At 46.0% G+C, this 20,447-nt stretch overlaps 1 protein-coding gene across 1 annotated transcript; it reads right to left on the reverse strand.

The window, feature by feature from the left end:
- Positions 1-81: 81 nt before the first annotated feature.
- Positions 82-18,881, reverse strand: TMEM39A (transmembrane protein 39A). The gene is made up of 9 exons (XM_084227014.1): positions 18,581-18,881; positions 8,230-8,423; positions 6,475-6,697; positions 5,031-5,114; positions 3,477-3,619; positions 2,686-3,028; positions 1,691-1,878; positions 1,080-1,200; positions 82-556 (listed from the first exon to the last, which is right to left on the reverse strand). The coding sequence occupies exons 2-9, from the start codon at positions 8,340-8,342 to the stop codon at positions 323-325; spliced, it is 1,449 nt and encodes a 482-aa protein (XP_084083140.1). The 5' UTR covers positions 8,343-8,423; positions 18,581-18,881; the 3' UTR covers positions 82-322.
- Positions 18,882-20,447: the final 1,566 nt, after the last annotated feature.

Genomic DNA, 20,447 nt, shown 5'->3' on the forward strand with positions numbered 1-20,447 from the left:
GAGCGAAGCAGACACAGTGACCACACACACAATCCTGTTGCTTCACATAGATATATGTATCGGTACAGATATACTGTATATACACATGGAATTTTTTTAATATATATATATATAAAATAACACCTTGTTTATAAAGCGACATTTAATTGCCACTGGTTCCCTTCCCACCCCACAAAAACAATAGTATACAAAATATAAAATATTTTAAATATTTATAAACGTCGCAAGAAAAAAATAGAACTGTACGAAAATATTTTTTTTTTCTGAGGTTCCCTCCCTGCCCTGTGGGATGAGGAAGAGAAGGGGTACACGTCTGGCCGGCCTAGTGTGCCTTGAGTCCATAGTTGTTAAGTGGGTATGAGTATGCCCTGCCTAATACTATCCGGTCCCGGAGGAGCTTAAATAAGACATAATAATTGCAGAAAAGGATGAGGGCCATGGAGAGGGTGTGGTTCCACTTCTCTGAGCGCAGCAGGGAGTAAAGCTGGTAGCAGACCACGCTGCCTTCGATGAGAATCAGCAGGTTGAGCAGCCGTAAGGGACGATGAAAGAGGAACTGCAGGGAAAGAGTAAAGAAGGAGAGATTTCTGTCATTTGTTGCTGGGTTGAAGTGAGGAGGAATATGGAAATAATGCTGTCAGGGACCACTGCAGGGCAGAAGCAGTGCTTGTGCTCCAGCCACCACTAGCTGCTACTTAGGGCAAATAGTAAGAAACAAGGCATGTAGAAGTGGCATTTTGCTCGAGAAGAGGAAGTGGGTGAAATAAACCGATTGGCCTGCTGACACACTTTCCCCTTTCCCTGAAAGGTGTTAACTAGAACCCTCTCAGGGGAATGCTACTGCCTGATGGGAGAGCTGTGTCACCTCAGTGAGAAAGCACTAACAAGGCAGCCGTACTCCCATCTTGCCCAGAGGTCACTGTTAAACAGATTGGGAAAGCCCCACTGCTGCCAACATGTATTTTGATCAACAGCACCAGCCTGTCACGGAGCACTGAACTTTCTTCTGCTACAGCTGGGTTTGAGCTGCTCCTCCCTCCCACAGTCATGAGACACCAAGCAAGAGAAGAGATACTTGCATAAAAGCGGGCATGAGACACGTCTGAAGGCACTGCTACGTTGTAAGGCCCAACTGCTTTATACAGGCACCGGCTCCGTCGCACCAGAACTCCCTGTGGCCATATTGTGTTTTCTGACCAGCTGTGGAGAAACAATGCCAGAGTGTTACCATCTGTGCTCCCAACTCCCTGAACGAGGGTTCACGGGGATGGACTGCATCTTGAAAAATACAAAAGCCTCTGCCACAAGGACATGTCTTAGCTCCCACTGCAAAAGGGAGGGTTGATCACAAGCCCATTGAATGGACTCTTAAGTAATATGAACAAATGGCTCCCAGTGCTAGAACCTTGTCCACTGCAGTGGAGGGAGCCACCCCCTCCTCTGCTCAAGATACTCTCCAGTGGCCAAGAAGAATCTCGGCATTCCTTTCTGTGAAGGAACCAGGAGTGACTGGAGGAGCTCAGACAGCTCTCTAGAGCAGTCATTTCTGTTTTCAGTGAACGAGGCCAGTAGAGTTGTATGCGGAGTGGAGACACATCCTCAGAAGATAAACACTGCTGGTATTTGCTCATCCACTAGAACATCTCAGCCCCTTGGTAGGCATGCCAAGCCCTGCCATCCCCACACTCACATGTGCTGTGGAGCATTGCTGTAGGAGCCGTGTTCTAGTTTCTGCCACTTGCCGAGGTGGGCAGCAGACCTGTGGAGCAGGTCACAGTACTTGGGAGGCAGCAGCTGCGTGGTGAGCATGACAAAGGCATTGATCCACACCATGATGAGGTGCTCGCAGGACCAGCGCATGTCATAGTACTGGGTGCTCTGCAAAGAGACCAGACAAGAACTTGGCACCACTGTCACAAAGCAGAAAGAGGAATGACAAGGGACATACTGCATGTGCATCCAGCAGACCCACACCACACGTTACAGGCATGCGCTTTTGGACCGGTGATTTCGGAGGGTTACAGCTCAGGAGGCACTCAAGGCTCCCTTCTCCTTGAGCTGCAGGAGAAAGGGCAGGGGATGATGCTGCAGCTGGTGCATCTCCTCCTCCAGCAGCAGGTAACAAGGCAGTTTGCTTGCCACAGAACTGCCCCAGGAGCACCAATTGCACCAAGACTGCTACATGGATTGTGGAGCCCTGCCCATTTCTCTGCACAAACTGGAGCTTATTCAAGTTAGAGAAATGACAGATGAAAAAATATAACCCCCACACTGACAGGTTCTTGGATTTAGTTTGCCAAGCATCCTAGTTGGCTCTAACAGGCTGACCACCAAAGCCTCTGATCCAAGCACTCAAAAGCCACAATGTTGGATCTGAGACGGGTAACAACAGGTTCTCTTTTCTAGGAAGAACACAGCTATCCATCTGCCTAGGACGGGGGTGGGAGAAGGGGAGTTAGTAAGTGGGGTGATGGGACTAGAGGTGCATCACATTTATGGCAATACCTATCTGCCAACCAGGAGCAGTACTAGTGCACTCCGGATGCAGCCATGCTCCGCTATCCGGGCTGCCAAAGGGGAGACAGAGAAAAGGGGAATTAACCAGGATTCTGGCCTGGCAGCAGTTCACACAACATTCAGAAGGAGACAGTGGGCAGGGGCACAGAGAGAGCAGACAACAGCTACCTTTACAAAGCACAGTGGCAGGAATGCCACGTAGTAGGCACTGAAGAGAGAGTTGAAGAGAACTTCTTTGATCCTGCGGTTGAAGTCTGCTTTTAGGCACTCCACCTCATTGCGGATTAGATCTGGGGAAAGGGGGCAGCTGTGGGTGGGGATAGATGTAGGATTATTGAACTGTTCTCTCAGGGATTCCCACAGAAGCGAGAAGAAGTCTTTGACCAGGCTGCTGACAGCTGAAGCCCCATCATCCGCCACCTGGTCCTGTACCAAGTAACCACAGTCTGCAGGTAGAGGCTGTGCTCTGCTGTCCTGGTGGAAGCAGCACAGAGGGACGTAGACACCAAACCTGCCACGAAGGAAAGAAAAAAAAGGCTGAAATAACAGCCATCCCAACAGGGGACACCTCCCCAACAGGTACTGGCCCTGACAAGAGTAACAGCACATAGGAACCCCCACTCCAGAAGCTAACAGCCAACTCTTCTTCCCACTAAAAGGCCAGAGACTGCAGCTTCAACACCTGTGCAGAGAAGCTTTTTTAAATCCCATCTGTAGAACCAACAATCCCAAAGGTTCAGTTTTCAAGTGTCAGTAAAGGCCCCTCACACAAACAGCAGCTGAGGCAATTCATTTCATCAACTCAGTGCCACCTCCTCACACCTTCCCCCAGCCACTCCTGCTTCCTTTTTAATCCTAAATCGAGGAGACATTACAGCCAACACTCTGCACCCCCAAGCAGAGTGTTGGTGCAGCAGGGGTGCCCCCCTACCCAGAAGGTTCAAAGTGGTGTCACTCACGGGTAGCCCAGGAAGAGAAGGTTGAGAACAGAATGGCTGCGGAAGAGGTTGACCAGAGTCCAGCAGAGCACCCATCCACAGAGGGTGAGCAGCACCAGGCGCACCATGTAGCACATCAGCGATGTTGCACCCACCTGAGAGGCCTGCAAACGGAGAGGAAACACTCAGCAGTCCTGAAACAACCAGTGCTAGAAGATGAGCTCAAGGGATGCCTGTGGAGGAGGAGTAGGGAGAGGGGTGCCAGGAGGTACTAGAAGGGGGATAGGTGCCCTCTTCTTCTCCAAAGCAGGAAACGGATTCTCTTACAAACATAAATGCCTTTAATTTTATTAATGATTGACAGGATCCAAAAGATTCAAACAATCATAAGTTGTGGGAGATGACTAAAATAGGGCCTTTGAAGAAAAATTCAGAGCTGCAAAGTAGAAAAATATTTTTGCTTAAGTCCCTTATTGCTCTGATGATAGTCTAGGACAGCCTGAAACCCATGTCCTCTCTCTCTTTTATTTAGAAGGATCAGGTCTCAGCATTGCAAAAGTTTGCAGCTGAGGGAAGAGAAGATGTGCACCTTGGCAATCCCAAACCCAAAACCATATTTCCATAATTTTGCTCTATTGGATGTGCAGGCTGCAGTGTAGTGAGGAGGCACCACAGCAAGAAAGCCTGATCCAGTCTCCAGAGGAGAGAAGGAAAGTGAACTATGAAAAGATGCTTAAGGGTTAGAGCAAATACATGCGATGCACAAGAACCTGCATGGAAGATTTCAATGCAGAAATTTCAGTCTATGGCAAGTCTTACAGAGGATGTGTACTTAAATGAAAATGGAAGGAATCAATTGAAAAGAGACCTTCAGAGTTCCCACCTTCTCCATTTATCTATTCAACAGGACATAACTGTTCCTTTATTTAATTTACTTATTTTTAAACACTGATTAGTTGCTTAGCCTAGAGTTGTATTAGCCATTTCAGTGGACAAAACTTCTATTTTCCTGAAAATGACCTTTTACAGAGACCTAATTTGGCCTGGTTCTGCTCCCACAAACACAGAGAAGGTCTCAAAATGTGTGGTGACATGACCAGAGTGAGTTATTGAGTAACCAGGACTGGAAAAGCAGCTCTATCAGTATTCCTATTTCACTTCACTGTAGTCAGACATCCTCCACCTGACTCTTCCTCCCCTGAGTTCCTGTTCATTCTTCTTGTCTTGGCCAACCTCCCTATTTGCCTTTTTGCTACCTAACTTGCAATTCTCTCAGCCACTTCTCCAGCACGAGATAGTGGGGTACAGTATTGTACCTGCAGAGGTAAATAAGCAAGTGGGACCATTTAATCTCCTCCTAGATGCAGAGCCAACAGAGCTACCCAATACTACAGGACATGACTGGTCTCAAGGAGCAAACTCCAAGGCAGAAGAGCATCCTCAAAATCTTAGTCCTTCACACCCAGACTCTTCTGAGGTAAAAAACCTTCCAACCTGCAGAATTTTCGTAGGCCATGGATGACCACGTTCTGCAGCAAATTCTAGAGGCAGGAGAGGGAACAGTGGGAATGTTACCTCAGAGATAATGGCCCACACCAGCCTCCGTGCCAGCATCACTGTGATGAACGCCGCCAGGTGGTAGTCAATGAGGTGAAAATTCTGAAGGAGGAAAGAAAAAAGGTCTTCACCGGGAAAAGGAACTCTGAAACCACCCAGATGATGTGGGACTAGAAAGCTGGCTGCTGGAGAGTACATTAGGACCTCACATAAGCATTCCCCAAATCTCTCTATTAGGAATGAAGGGAAATCAATAAACATTAGTAACATAGGAACGTCCCCAGAAGCAAGATCTCCTCCATACAGAGATTCCTTCCCATGGAGACGTTTCCAGCGAAAACAAAATAAACCCACCCTTCAGGCAGGTATTTTTGGGGTCAAAGAGACATCTAGAACCAGAATCCTACCATGGAGAACAGGTTGCAGGCTCTCCACAGAAAAGCCCCTGAACAATCAATCAAAGGGCAGCCAAACTGGAATCCAGAGTGAGCACACCAGCTCACTTTCCACCTTGGTCTTAAAAATGGTCTGTAGCAACTAGTGCTTCCTGATGAAAACAAGCTGATCTGAGAAACCTCATCTTCATTGGCCATGAAGAAGTTCTCTAGCTGCATCAAGTTAAGACACAGCTCTTACAGCTTTTCAGTGAAGCCATCCAATATATTCTGGCCAGAAGAGTTAGTAGACTCTGAATACTGTTGCTTTTGGTACTTCAAGGACATTCTGGGTAAAAAAAAAATGCTTGAGTTGTGATGGGAATAAACAAACAACTGTTAAATCCTGGCAGGTAGGGAGCCCCAAACAGAATGCTTTTACTTCTAAGCCAGCTGTGTCCAGCACGGCAGAGCTGAGCAGGAGGCTGGTGACTGGAACACCAGCACCACCTGTCGGTACAGGTAACTGAGGGACGACTTCGTGCTTCCAAACAGCCTTTAGGACACGGTTCCAGCTGTACAGGCAAGCTTTGCTCACTTGAGGCCTGCTGGCTCACAAGCAGCTTATTGGGACAGCAAGAACACTGAAACCAAGGAGGTTGAGAGCTTTACATAAGCTGAGGGTCTGACCCCCTCTGCAGCTGTGCTGCTGACCTGCTGTTGGATCCTAAGAAAAATCTGCACATCTTCCTTCTCTCAAGCTCTCTTGTTTCAACTGTCAAGGGGCACTCACAGCAGGAGACAGCTCCTGGAGTCCCAGCTCTGTGTCAAACCCTAGGGGCTAGCTACACCATGCAAACACGTGCAAGAAATTTCCCCTGAAGGAGTCCTGCCCACTTCTCTCTCTCTCCTGCCATGATTTTCTCCCCTGTAAAATGGGGGATGACATGGCCCTGACTGATGGGGGTGCATGTGAACTCTCATTCACTCCCTTAATGTCAAAGGCTTGGTGATTCCTGGATTGAAGAAGCATGAAAGGAGCTGTGTAATGAAAAAGCCCTAGTGATGGCACTTGCTGGGGAACTCACCAGTGAGGTGCAGGAAGCAGGGTGATTGTATGGGTACCACCAGACAGTCTTGTAGATGTTGATGTACTGAATGAAGAGGGCTACCAGAAGGTAGATGAAGAACAGGAATTCAAAGAGAAGGCTTCCATCCAATGGCAGTTCAGGGATCCGGCAGTGACGCACAGGCTCTGGAGTAATCAGTGCTGTGATCGGAGGCGCCGACAGGCTGATGGCACTACCATTCCTGAAGCAGATGGACATCACTTACTTGATAAACATTCTACATCATCTCTGACATTTTCCAGGATAGAGTGCTTGAGGTTGTGAATTTGAGACTGGGCATTACTAGGGGAGAGGTGACGGCAGTCTTGCATTGCTATTGCTGACATGAGGCTGGTGGTGAGCTCCATCATCTTAGCTCAGACAAAACCCTTATCCAGAATTTTCTCTGGACGACAGCTTGATCTGTCAGAAGTGCTGTGACAGGCCCAGCAACATTTCAGTAAATTTGCGTACAGAGCAAAAATCATTGAGGACTCTGTGCTACACCCAACAGTTAATATTGGCTCTTTCCACCCATCACCAGGACATTACACTAGCACCCAGCCTCCTTCTCCAGCACAGCAAAGTGCCCATTGTCTTACTGTTCATAGTTCCTGTTTTAAAAAGACGACTAACTAAAAATGGAATGGAGTAGTTCAGCCACTTCCTAGAGACTAACCTCTCAAGTGTTCTCACACTTCCTTCTTTTCTAGCTTCCAGAGGAGGATAGGACAACTAAAAGCTCTGCCATACTGAACTGGTAGAGGAACTATGCTATGTCTGACTGAAACCAGATAAGCAACGCTCTCCCAGGACGCTGGGGCCCTGACTCCACAGTCTCGACAGTCACTTGCTCCTCAAGAACCTCAAACTGTGCTATCTGTCCCTCTGTTCCTGACAGAGTAGTCTGTAAAGGCCAAAGCTAAATGTCTTGGATTGCTCTACTCTGTAAGAATGAACCTATACCAGGGCCCCAGCATGCAGCAAATAGCTTCTCTATTCTGCTAACTTTTTATGGAAAGAAGTAATGCTGGGCCCTTTCAGTTTTTATACCAAATGTAGTAATGTCAATGTCACTGCGTGTGTGTTCCTGTTTCAGCCCCCAACTTCCCCAGAAAATGCAGTTCCTCTTTACCAATGATGAGAATTTGTTTCATCAACCTGCAGGTCTAAAACAGAATATGGGCATCCTCCTGCCCTGCCTTTCTATTATGTAGGGGGAGGAGTCACAGCTGTACTGTGATGTGTCATGCTAATCCCCCGGGGCAGTGAGGGCAAGAGCGAGACAAGGACTCATCATTTGCTAGGACTCACTGCTCTGGAAACTGCTGCAGGAAAGACAAATGAAACATTGTGTGATTTCCACCCCTGTGTGATTTCTACTGTGGCTGTTATGACCACAGTGAGTGGTGAAGGGGGGCTGAGACCACTGCCACAATCCCCTCCATGGGGCTGGTTTTAATGCATGAAGTCAAAAGAGGAGCTGCAGAGGGAAGCATGTACCACAGCAGAGCTGAGAAGAGAAGCTGGAAGAGGTTTTTCATGCAGATCTTGTTCCCTCTTGGATAAGCCATCTCATAATACCACAATGGAGGGCTCAAGGTTCCCCTCTCCCAGTCCCTCACTTTCACCACAAAGCCGTGTTCCCACACAGGGTTCAGGGTGGATCAAGGCTCCTTGCTTTCAGTGCTGTCCCAGCCACAGATGTCTCAACAACCCTGCCTTTGTCCTCACCTGTTTCTCAAACCAGTACCGTTTCCACAGCTCCCGCCAACCAGAGTCTGGAGAGAAGGCAAAGCTGAACGGCTTAGCTGCTGCCGGCTGGGTCCCCTCCTTCCACCGGGCATGACCAGGAACCAGTCCACTTCCAGTGCCTCCAGCAGGCTGTGCCCCGACACCCAGACAAAGATCCAAAAGCCTTCCCAAATCTGCAAAGGAGGCAGAAACATCACTTAAGCTTTAAACTACTGGTCACATACCCCCAGTTCACGCTCCAGCCAGGCAAATTCATGCAGAAGGAGGTCACTCCCATACACTCAGAGCCCTGTGGGACAGCCATCAGCACTCTAAAACACTGTGTCACTTCAATGGCAGCAGGTCAGTGTCTGCTTGCACACCCAGAATGAACACCACTGACACTGTGTCTCTAAAAAGGGGCTGCTTACATTAGCCATCAAGAACTGACAGCACTTATTGCTGGCTGGAAAGCACCACTGAGCATCTCCAGAGCTGGAGACGACACAAACGTGCTTTATTTCAAAAGCAAATCTGGGAAGAGCCCTCTCAATGTTATGGTTGAGCTACTAGAGCTTCACAGCTCTATTTAGGCACTCAGCACGTTACTTGCCAGGCTCTGATGCTGGTAGGTAATTTGGACACCCTCTGGCAGAGCTCTGAACAGACAGTCTGGTGTCCTTGAAGGAAACTGCATGGTTCAGCTCCCTTCTGTGCTAATGCCCAAATGACACCAAGGTAATACATCCATTTAAAAGTGGGTTTCATTAGCAGAAGACTGCAGCAAGATGCACGTGTATGCATGTACTTCAATGCATTTATGGCAATCACATAACCCAGCCCTGAAAAGAAAAATAATTCAGAAGTAAACTTGTACATATTTATTTACCAATTTATTTTTAATGACACACTAAAATCTATCTACTCCTTAAAATAAACTAGTATGAGAGAGGCTGGGCAAGTCAGAATATCAGAAACAATAATGTCATTTCTGGCACAAACTTTATCATTTCCCATACAATTTTTCTTCTATTTCACTGGTCTCTCACGTGACACTGCAAGGATTTTGGCAGTCAGGAAAGTTTCCAGTGGAAACACAGCAGACATAAGAGAATGAAGGACTGAACTAGAATACGTGCGTGCTGTACAGGAACAAGACACTGAGTGAGCATCTCACTACAAGGACTTCAGTGTGTCTGTGTGCCTGGAGTCTAAATCAGCTGTCCTTTTGGAAAAATATCATAGCCAGAACCAACCCAGGGGCCAAAAAAGCACATCCACCTTCTGGGAAACTCTAGATGTAGCTTTGAAATGTACAGATGGAACCTATGGTCTATTTATAATTCAGTCATCACCTCCTTTAAAATCCTGAGAAATCACAGCTGGCAGAAATGCCAGAAGTTTTGTCAGTGAGTCACAGGACTGTCACCATGAACATAGTGTGCAGGAGTACTTCTCTAAAAAATTCCCTCAAAGAATTGCCCTTTGTATTAAAATTTCCCATCCTTCATCTCTACTCCGATAAACAATTGTCATTATTGAAACCAGGATACCAATGCTCAAACTTTCAACAAAAACCCAGATGTTTCAAAGGATGAATGCTTTCTGCACACCCACACAAAAGTCAGTTGGAAAAATCAAACCAAACCAAACCCAAAAAAACCACACCAAAAAACAGAGATCTGGGAGGGAGAGAGAAAAAAAAAGAAAGGATATATGAAAATGCATGAAAGGCAAGCAAACATTGGAGAATTTTGGTTTTGAGGTGAATAGTGTGTTTTGACAGACTTTAAAACTCATATATCTCTAATAGCAACACAACAGAGATTGAAGCTTTCCTTACCTTTCTTGTCAAGCAAGAATTTTCTGACAATTTTCCCTAGGATGTTCTAGAATTTTATTTGGAAATATTTATATTTCAGGAATTAAATATAAACAAGAACATTCTCCTGCATGTGTAAGATGAGCAGGGGCAGCAATAAACAATGCAGAATTCACTTAGGGCATTCAGATACTTTCGATAAACAGCTAAAGTGAAGGAAAAAAATGAGGAAAAACTCCCAAAAAGAACAAACTTGAAAGCCATTTTAAGCCAAATTTAGCTACCACAGGGCCTGTGGTAGCTGAAACAATTGATCTGATTCGACCTACAGGATATTTATGATAATGGATGCAATATGTTGGTGGTCTAATTAGTGCTATTAACAGTGGAAGGTATTTTATACCCCATTCAATAATTCATGTAAATAATTTAACAGGTCTCATTAGTATCACCCCATTAGTATGCCTCACACGCTCGCCAATACAGACACTTGGACACAAAGCAATCGCAATTCCAGCCCCTGGCTTTACAAACCAGTAAAATGCAGGTTTCTACCAGTAAAAACAACTGCCCATGGAAAGAAGCCATCCTTAACGTCAGCGCACATATTTTAAATGCACTTGAATAAGCCCTTTCACAGTGATTCATGAACATATAGACTGGGCAGTTCCTCAAGCCAAGCTTTAAATAACTTTAAATACTGGAGTTGGATCAAATTAGGTAGGTGTTTGTTGGAGCAAAATCTGCCTAAGAACCATTCCTTTTTTTGTTTGTTTTTATTTTGTAAAACTAGCTACACAAAACTGAAGCTCCACAGATAAAGCTAAACAAAGCAGTGAGATTACAGATCAGATTGTCTCTAAGTCTGCTTTTTTTTGGCCTTGAACCAATCAACAGCCTCCTTTTTGAGGAGAAAGACATGGGGAAAAGCATTTTTATGGTTTTCAATTAATAAACAAAGGCATGATTCTACTTTGAAAATGAGAAAAAAAGGTGTCCATAAACCCCTTACTCCAACAGATAATATTCCAAGTCGTATTAAGTATTAATGAAGAGTCCACCCTGCTCCCTTCTCTATTTGCATTCCCCATCAGTGATCATATTTTATAGAGTCATGCAGAAAAAGTGAGTAATGAAAGATAAAAGCTTTTCCTGACAAGACTCTTCAGTCCATTAATGTGATTCCACACTGTTCTTTTCAGTTCACCTACAATTTCCCTCAAAAAATAAGCAACATGCTTGTAGTCCCTTCATCCCCAAACCCTCAGAACCAGTATTACCTAGCCTCCAAGATCTCCTCTCTGAGGCAGATGTGGGCATCATAAAAACACACATGCAGAATCTGGAGAGCAGTTACAGAAGAGCAGACAGTGGTCCTGCCAATGCACAGGGAATGGAAGTGGGTACCGACAGCTCTTGGGTCCTAGGGCAGACCATACTTCAGGACAGAGACAAAACTTCACTTTGTGACACAGTTACAAGAAAATCCAGAAACAGAAGGCATCAGATGCTCTGATTTCCAGTTCCTGCTTTTAGGACCACAGAAAGCACTTAGTAATTTTTTTTTTTCTGTGCCACAATACCCTTCCTGCCCATCAGCTCCCCAGCTATCCTGATGAAGCAGGATCACGGCAGGATCAAGCCAGGCAAGAACCACAGCTGTGTGCAAGACTTTACTGATAAAGAGCTAGGCAGACTAATTACTCACCAATTCAAAGGTGAAACAGTGCAGCCCTGTCCTGCTCACCAAGGCCCATCACTCAGAATCACGTTTCTGCATCAGCAGCTGCCCAAACAGCTCTTTCAAGAGGCAATCAGGAGAGAGTCAGTGACTCATCAGAATGGAAAGTGTGCCTGTTCCCCATCTCTTTGCTGGAAACGCTACGAAGCTCCGTCAGTTATTTTGATGGTGTTAACATTTTTTAATTGGAGAAAACTCCAAGGCTCTCCAGTTCTGTTGGGAAGCTTGCTACACCGAGACATGAGAACTCCCAGAGTCTGGAAAACATTCAAGTGGCTCTCCTTGGCTCCACAAGTCCTACCCCCAGTTACTCACAAAAGCAGAAAGGGAAAACATAGCCATCCTCACTTGGTGCAATGTGGCTCAAGAAGACCACAGGTCTCTCATTGCAACTCACCATCTCAATTAAAGCAACTTTCTTCCTGCTGAGGAAGCATGTGACAGCTGGGGGTGAAGCAACACATGGCCTCTGTGGTGAGGGACTCTCTCTGCCTCCTCCACAGCAACACAGACACCCCTGGCAAGACTTTCCATTCAGGGTGTCTGTGCTTTATGGAAACACACCTGCCACATGTGCAGAGCTCCCTGGCAGGGAAGCACAGCCAGCCACCCCCACGACACGGCTGCAGAGCACTGACACAAAGCACAGTTAGTTTCTGAAACCAAAAATGCTCTCTTGGTTGCTGATGTTCTCAACTCACTGCAGCTGGTCATCCTAACTCTAAACTTGCAGTTGTCCAGCAATCCTAATATCTTTGCAAATTATCACACAAGTTTTACTTTGAGCTTTGAACTTTGAGAGTCCTAGTTACTGTAGGTTATTTTTACTTCCTTTTAGTTTGAACCTCTTATTTATTTATTTAAATTAACATAAGAAACAACCAAAACAAAACCAAAACCCCATTTTGACAGCTGGAAAAACAGACACAAAGCTAGTAATTGACTCACCCAATGTAACACCAAAAATAAAAAAAAAATCACCAGAGAGCCAAGGAACAGCGATGGCTGCACCCAAGCCTTGGTCACAAGGCCACCTTGTCAGCACCCTCACATCTGCCACAACGGAAGCCACAAAGACACAAAACTTCTGTGAAAGCCCCAACTGGTCTGGGAATAAAATAAGCATTTGGTTGTTGCAAGGGAGGAAACAACCGACAGGTTATCAGATGGAAAGCTAAATATTTGGCTTGCACAGAGCTGCCCCAGTGCTAAGTCAACACAACCTTTCAACTCCGGTTGGATCCAAAAGCACACACCCGCCACCTGGCCCAGAGCTGGGAGGCAAAACCGGTTAGGAGGGAGGTCTCCAAGTCAGCACATTTTCCAAGTCCTCATGCCATACAGAGCGATGGATTAAGATGGGGATTTGGCACAGAGACAGAAACCCCCCTGAAGTACAGCCCAAGCACCATCAAACAGGAGAGCTGGGTGGGGAATCACCACAGTCAGGTGGTGCACCAGCAAGACTCATTTTTGCTCAGTGACTAATAACCTCCTCTGTAAAAACAAAACCAACTCATCAAGACCATGTCAGTGTAGGCTTTTCTGATATAGCACAACTCTGGCTGAAGATGCTCCATCTATCAGTCCTCTACACAGATGCCAAAACCAAAAGGTTGAAGTAGTAAGATTATGGCAAGTGTTAACAAACAGCTGTATGACTTATTTCCAGTGTTTTCAGCAAGGAAGACTAGAGCTAAGCAGAAAGGTAAGTGGGAAAAATAGAAATTTTAGCTAAAAACAAGGGGAAGGCACCGCCTGCCATTTGTAGTATTCACAGTATTTCAAACACCCACATACAAAAATGGGAACAGGAAAGAAAAGTTTTTCAGGAAAAGCCTCTCAAAATTATTAAGTGCAGTAAGCTCAGTCAGCTCATTTTGCAGACATGTTAAAGTATAGGACATAGATTTAAGTTCTTAATACTCCAGATAAACAAAATTATCCAAGATACTGAAAAAGCCATTTTAAAAAACAGAGAAATCCTGATCCTGTAAATTCCCTAAAAATCCCCTCAAAGACCTTACTTTAGGGGGTGCAAGGAAGAAGTCTCCAGAGGTATGCATGCAATAGTGTCCTCTTCCGAATAGGCAAGTTCAGGTTTTTGTGAGTCGGAGGAAAGTTGAGACACACACACTAAGCGCTCAAAACAAAACTCTGAAGAGTACAAGAACAAAGCCACAATTCCTGGTGCAATAAAACAGTATTACCTTATATTACCATATAATTACCTTGTGCAACTAACTGCTGCAGCAGGTCAAAACAAACAGCTTAGGAAAACTTTAATGAATGACTGTAGTAATTTTATGAATGAAGACAAGAGAATTTATATTCCAAAAGGAAGTAAAAAAAAAAAAAAAAACCAACATAACAAAGCCACAATGCAAGACCCTCAAGGCTCAGCAGCTCCAAGTGGCCAATAACACTCCTCACCAAGCCAACAAGTATTACACAGCTAGCAGCAAGACATTAACATTTTCTTTGGCTTCTTCTTATGTATACAGCAGCACTCCCAGCCAAATAGTGGATCCAGGAATAAAGAAACCATTGGCTTGTTCTTGTGTGAGAACAAGACAAAATTGCAAAGCTGAGCTTTTCCAGCAGCAGAGGGAAATGCAGGCCTGACCAGCTGGGTCACAGTCTATTTTGGTCCTAGAGTTCCCATGCTTCTGAATTGTCTGGGGAAAGGGACATCAGGCGCAGCCTCATCCAGAGCAAGAGGCCCAAACTAAAGAGCTGGAGGGAATTACTGAGCCAGGCAGTTCTCTGAGTATGTAACAACACAGAAGTTTTAACTCCAACTCCACATTACTGATAGAAACTGAAGTTCTGTTTAGAAGGGGATGCTGGTTGGGAAGTGAAACACAAGGGCAGTGTTTCAGCAGACACAACACAGGCAAAGCTATCAAAGCTGGCCGATAATACAATTTATCAACACGCACGCGCTCCTAAGTACATCTTGCACCAGGGCTCTTCAGTAAACATTACGCACAGCCACAGCTCTGCTAAAACACAGCTACAGATCACTCTCCATTATACCATGCCATTGCAGTAACTGGGAAAGTCATGGAATTTTAGGTATGGCCACTGAATTTTTTTTTCCAAGATATCAAGGCAAATGCACAACAAAACAGATCACTACTGATAGGGGGGAAAAGGAGGAAAAAAATACAAGATGCTCATGCTTTAAGAGCCCATCTTAAAACTTTCCATCAAGCAAGCCACCAAAATAAGCATTCTCCTCCCAACCTTGAACACAAACCCACAGTCTAATGGCCTGAGCACAGGCCAGGATATCTTCTGCTTTTTAATCTTTCCTCTTCAACTGACTTCCAGGGAACTTGTTTTACCAATACAGACCTCAGTTTCCTTATCCAAAGCAGGATAAACTGTTCAGCAAGTACTTCTCCTCCCAAGGGTCTCTGTATGTAGTAGTGGATATTTTTTACAGTATTATTTTAGCGCTTTAGACAAGCTTTTTTAAAAACAAACAGAAGCAGCTTTCCTGCTGATTTTGTTCTTCTGCCAATCCCTATGTTTAATTTAATGGAGATCAGCCATGATGACAAATCATGGGGAGTCACTAGGATTTTTCTATTTTGTCCTCAAACAGCTAAAAATAAGGCAGGCATCTGCCATCTGTAGCAATGAGCTTGAACGCATGAAGAAGAACACAAGTTAAAAACCACTTCCTTGAGCCTTACACCAAGTCATCACACTGGGATTCATAGCAGAAAGTATCACTGAGACACACCCCTGACACTGCAGAAAAGTAATAACATTACAGGGAATTTTAAACAAATTTTAATTTGTATAAATCATAAATTCACATTAAAATATAAACCACATATGAGAATACATCAATTCTCCTCTATTTGCCTATTAAACAACAGGTTCAGGTGACATAAATATTCCCCACAAAACAGTAAGTCTTCAATTCAACCTCCATGACTTTGGTAGGCAAGACTCAGAACTTCATATGACTGTTTACAGAGCAACTAATCCAGCAGACTGAGAAAATGCAATAGGATTCATTAATCCCTTGTATAATTAATTATACTGAGACTAATCCAGCTGTCTGAATCTGCATCCACGCTCCCTTATATCTATTTCTGGGATGCAGATGTCTACTGATAATTTTGCTTTAAACCAACAATTCCAAACCCCCCAAGGGATGCCACTGCACCCTGTCTCCCAGGACAGCTCTCCTGACCAGGTTGCATAATACCCACTTCTCACCAGAAGTCTCATCTTTGCTTGCAATACCCAAAAAAAACAAGATAAGGTTGGAAATAACTCGCCAATGACAACAGCCCCCAAAGAACGGCACAAAATCTTCCAGGACAGTTTGTGAAAGCTAATGAGCTATTTTCCCAAATCACACAGCTACTACAGATTTACCTCTGATGTTAAAAATTCACCTGCTAACAGCCATGCCACTTACCTAACTGTGGTAGGGTTAGAAACAAATGGACTAAAGTTCCAATTTTAACTGCCAGAAGAACACTTCTTCCAGGATTTCAGGATTCTGTGGCACAGGGAAAACACTGAGACTAAGGAGCAGGATGGTGTCAGAATTGCTACTATCCTGTTGCTTTCCACCACATCCATCTTTAGCAACTGTAACTACTGAGGAGTGCTGAGTGGCCCAACTGGTTTCTGAACTGAATGCTCATGGAAACTGGAAGCCACCTTAACAAACATTTCTAGCACATTCGCTCTTGGCCGTATTCTCAAACACCCAGATTTGGTGCCTATAAAAAGAAAGAAAGCGTTAAGTTTTATGAAAACCAGGTTTGAGTCAATCTGCATTACATATCCTTTCAGAGAAAGATTTGTGTTCAGTGCTACTCAGTTTCAAAACTAGCAGAAAGGTGTGGGGCTTCCCCTTCAAACACTACATACAGAAGTTAATTTTTTAATCTAAAATTTCAGAACAAAGAGGAATGTCTGAAGAATAGACAAAAAAGTGATTATGCCCGTCTGCTTTGGAGTACTTCATAACAGTACACCTATACTGGCAATGTTACATCAGCACAAATGTTGCTAGTACAGGCAGGCCAGTAAGATGAGCTTCCACTGAATCTACTGTGATAAATGCCATTAGTGTCTCTGAAAAAAAAAAGTAATTCAGCAAGGTGCTAATCTAGAAAATGCAAAAAAATTTTTATAAGAATTCATCATCTTACAGCAAGCAGAATAGAAACATGCACTGCAAAGTAGGAAGCAACATATTTTATCCCCATTATACAATCACTAAATATAAAAGTAAGAAATAAAGGCTCTGATTTTCAAAATATTAATGATTTTGAATGCTCTGGTTGAGGCAGCATAGACACCTCCATTAGTAGGAACAGGGACACCCAGAGCTTCTGAAAGTGAGGTCTCAAATGCTGCAAAGAGTCAGCCAGGAATGAGCTGTACAGGAGGCACTCAGGTGTTCTATGGTCTTGAGATCAGTAGTACATGCTGAGCACAGGTCACTGTGTCACTGATATCACTCGAGCTTCTTGTTGTTCCAAATAAATCAAACCTGGAAAACATTACCACCCGCTGTGCTGGTTTGTACAGCAAAACCCCAGGCAAAGAAGCTCAAGAACAGGAACAAGGAGTAGCTGCCATCTACACCTGAAGAATTTCCAATCAGATAAGAGACAACAAGGAGCACGTGAAGTTCCAGCCCAAACCCCAGAGGGGTCAGCATTGCCAGGCTACACACCAGTGAGCCCAGATTTTACCAGCAGAGTATCATCCAAGCACCTTGGCTGAAAGAGTCTGCACTCCCAAGAGCTGCAGCTGGAAGGAGGAATGAGTGTCAGAAACAGTCCAACAGCAGGAGTGCCAGGAGGTGAGCCACGGAGCAGACTGTGGGTTTTAAAAAGGGCTGATGTTCTCTGCCTTCAGCATCCTGTAAAACTGGATGCTGAGCCATTCCAGTCCCACCCCTGTACTAGTGTATCCCTCTCCTAGAAAATCTCTTCTGGTTACAGTGAGTTAACAGACAGAAGGGATAGTTACAGAAGGGATGCCTTGTCTCCAAAATTTTGTAACACAGACATCTCATTTCTCCATTTACAGTTGTAACAGACGACAGGGACACGAGGGGCCCCTTACTCACAATGGAAAGCATGCATGAGAGCAATCAGAGATTGCAAACAAAGCTGCCTCTGTTTCTGCTGTACGTTCACATGTTAAAACGATGCTGGAGTAGGGAAGGAGCTGCCTCACATAACAGGGAAAATCATGCACCCAACTGCTACCCTATATAAGGGAGAATGACTGATACACTGTTTACACTGCAGTACAAAAACAGAGGCAGAAATGTGCAGCCACATCCATTCTGGAAATGGTACCTTATGGCGGGTTGGATTTACCTGGACTTAGAGAATATTGCCTCAGCTCCTCATCTTCCACAGGACAGTGCCCTTGCAGGACTGGTTACGTAGGGACAGCGCTTTAAAAGCCCAAAGTGCACATTCCCGTGACCCCAGCCCAACCTCCTCGTGTCTAATCCCCAACCCTCCCACCACAGAGCACCCGGCTCTCGGCAGCGTGCGCGGACCTCCTGCTTTAACCCAAACACAGCAGGAAATGTCTCAAAGGAGAAGCCCGAGACCAAATGCCGTAACTCACCACCAGGACGGAACAAACCCGGCAGAAGCCTCCCCACCACTCACTCCCACACAGACAGACACCCCAGGTTTCGGAGGGGATCTCCGGCGGTCGCAGCCCGCCGCCCTCCTGGGTCGCCGTGGCTTTTCCGCAGGAGCGGCGGGGCCGGTACTCACACATCCAAGCGCGGGCGGCGGCACGGCTCGGACATCAGCCGGCAGCGGGGTCTCCTCCGGCGGCAGCGGCCCGGCGGCGAGCCCCGGCCCCGGCAACCCCCGGACCGCGCGGAGGTAACGAGGCGGCGGCGGCGGCGGTGGGAGCCCCGCGGAGCGTCCCTCCTCCCGCCGGGCAGACCCACCTCGCCGCTGCCCCGCGGCGGGGCAGGAGCAGGGGAAGGGATAGGAGGAGAAGAGGAGGCAGGCGGGCGGGTCCGGCCTCGGCGCCCCGGCGCGGCCCTGTACAGCGCCGGCTACCCGGGAGACGTGGCAGTGAGGGCTGATGCTCTCATCACGCGGCGACAGCGGCGGCGGCCCCGGCGGCCGCGGCCGGCCCAGGGAGGGCAGGAGCCGCGGGGCGGGGCCGCGGCCGCGCCGCGCCGCCATCTTGGGGGTGGCAGGCCGGGCTCAGGTGATGCCGCCGGCCAGGCCTCGCTGCTGTGGCTCCTCAGATCCACACCGAATTACATTATCAATCAGGTTGGAAAAGACCTCTGAGATCGTGGAGACCAACTGCTCGCCACCTTGACAACCAGACCCTGGCACTGAGAGCCACGTCCAGTCCTTTCCTTAAACACCTCCAGGATCCGTGACTCCACCACCTCCCTGGACAGCCCATTCCAATGTCTAATCATCCTTTTAGTCGAAGAAATTCCTCCTAAAGTCCAATCTAAACGTCCTCTGGCACAGTTTAAGACTGTGTCCTTTTATCCTGTTGTTTGTTGCCTGGGAGAAGAGACCAAGAGAGTGATATAAGGTCCCTCCAAGCTTTCTCTTCAGGCTAAACCCCAGTTCCCTCAGCTGCACTCACAGGACTTGTGCTCCAGACTCTTCACCAGCTCCCTTGCCCTTTTCTGGACTCGCTCCAGCATCTCAATGCCTTTCTTGTAGTGGGGGGCCCAGAACTGGACACAGGACTCAAGGTGTTGCCGTGTTTTGCGTCATGAGATGCCATTTAAAACAAAATAATAAAATCATAATCAACTGCTTCATTACAGCCAGCACATCTATTTATCCCGTGGCTGAACATCAGCAGCTGAAAAACCCTTCTGCCATTGCCACCCTCAGCCAAGGTGGAGAAGGCCCGTGTTCCCATTTGAAACCAGCACAGTATCCACCCTTTATTCTACATCATTTACATCATGCCAGCTCCCATGCTTTCAAATATCCCATCACCCTTCTTCTCCTTCTGTGTATGCACACAGATACCATTCCCCAAGTTTATCTCTGTAAAATGTCAATTGAGTTCATTTTGTCCATGACCTTGAGCTCTATTTGCCATTACAGTCTTTCAGGGCAGAGAGGACTGTGTTGTTGGACTGTTGCATGATGAAGCCAGTTCTGATTACATCACCATTGCACTTGTCCATATTTATTACAGTTCATTCTCTAATTATGTGGTAATCAAAAGGGAGTTGGGTTCAGATCCCCAATCCAGAGTTGGTGGAGACAGGTACTGTAAAGTGCCCAATGCACTGATAAGCATATCACTACCATATATGTGATAGCACATAGTCTTACATAGCAATTACATCAAACAGTTTAATAAATTGTAATTCTCACCCATAATCAAATCCTCCTGAGGCACACACCGGACTTCCCCATCCTTCTGAATTACCCATCAAGTACACCCAAGTCCTTGAACAAAAGCAATCCTATGGATTGCTTTTGCCTTTGCCCGAGGCAGGAATAACTCAGACTTTTCTCCCCTGCATATTTTTTATGTGCACTACTGGAAATTTACCCCATTGTCCAGTAGGTAAAAGTTTTGATTGAGCAGTGCCAGCCTGACCGACAGATTCCCTAGTGCTGACTAACCAGGGGGCTT

The sequence above is a fragment of the Fringilla coelebs genome (assembly GCF_963513975.1).
Source record: "Fringilla coelebs genome assembly, chromosome: 2".
Classification (NCBI taxonomy): domain Eukaryota; kingdom Metazoa; phylum Chordata; class Aves; order Passeriformes; family Fringillidae; genus Fringilla; species Fringilla coelebs.

What these genes read in the sequence shown, in the direction of transcription:
- TMEM39A (XM_084227014.1), bottom strand. Translation starts at nt 8,342, where the DNA reads ATGCCCGGTGGAAGGAGGGGACCCAGCCGGCAGCAGCTAAGCCGTTCA. An exon ending in CTGCTTCCTGCACCTCACTG is followed by an intron (nt 5,115 to 6,474) that starts GTGAGTTCCCCA and finishes TTCCTCCTTCAG; the next exon opens with AATTTTCACCTCATTGACTA. An exon ending in TGCCACTGTGCTTTGTAAAG is followed by an intron (nt 1,879 to 2,685) that starts GTAGCTGTTGTC and finishes GTCTCTTTGCAG; the next exon opens with AGCACCCAGTACTATGACAT.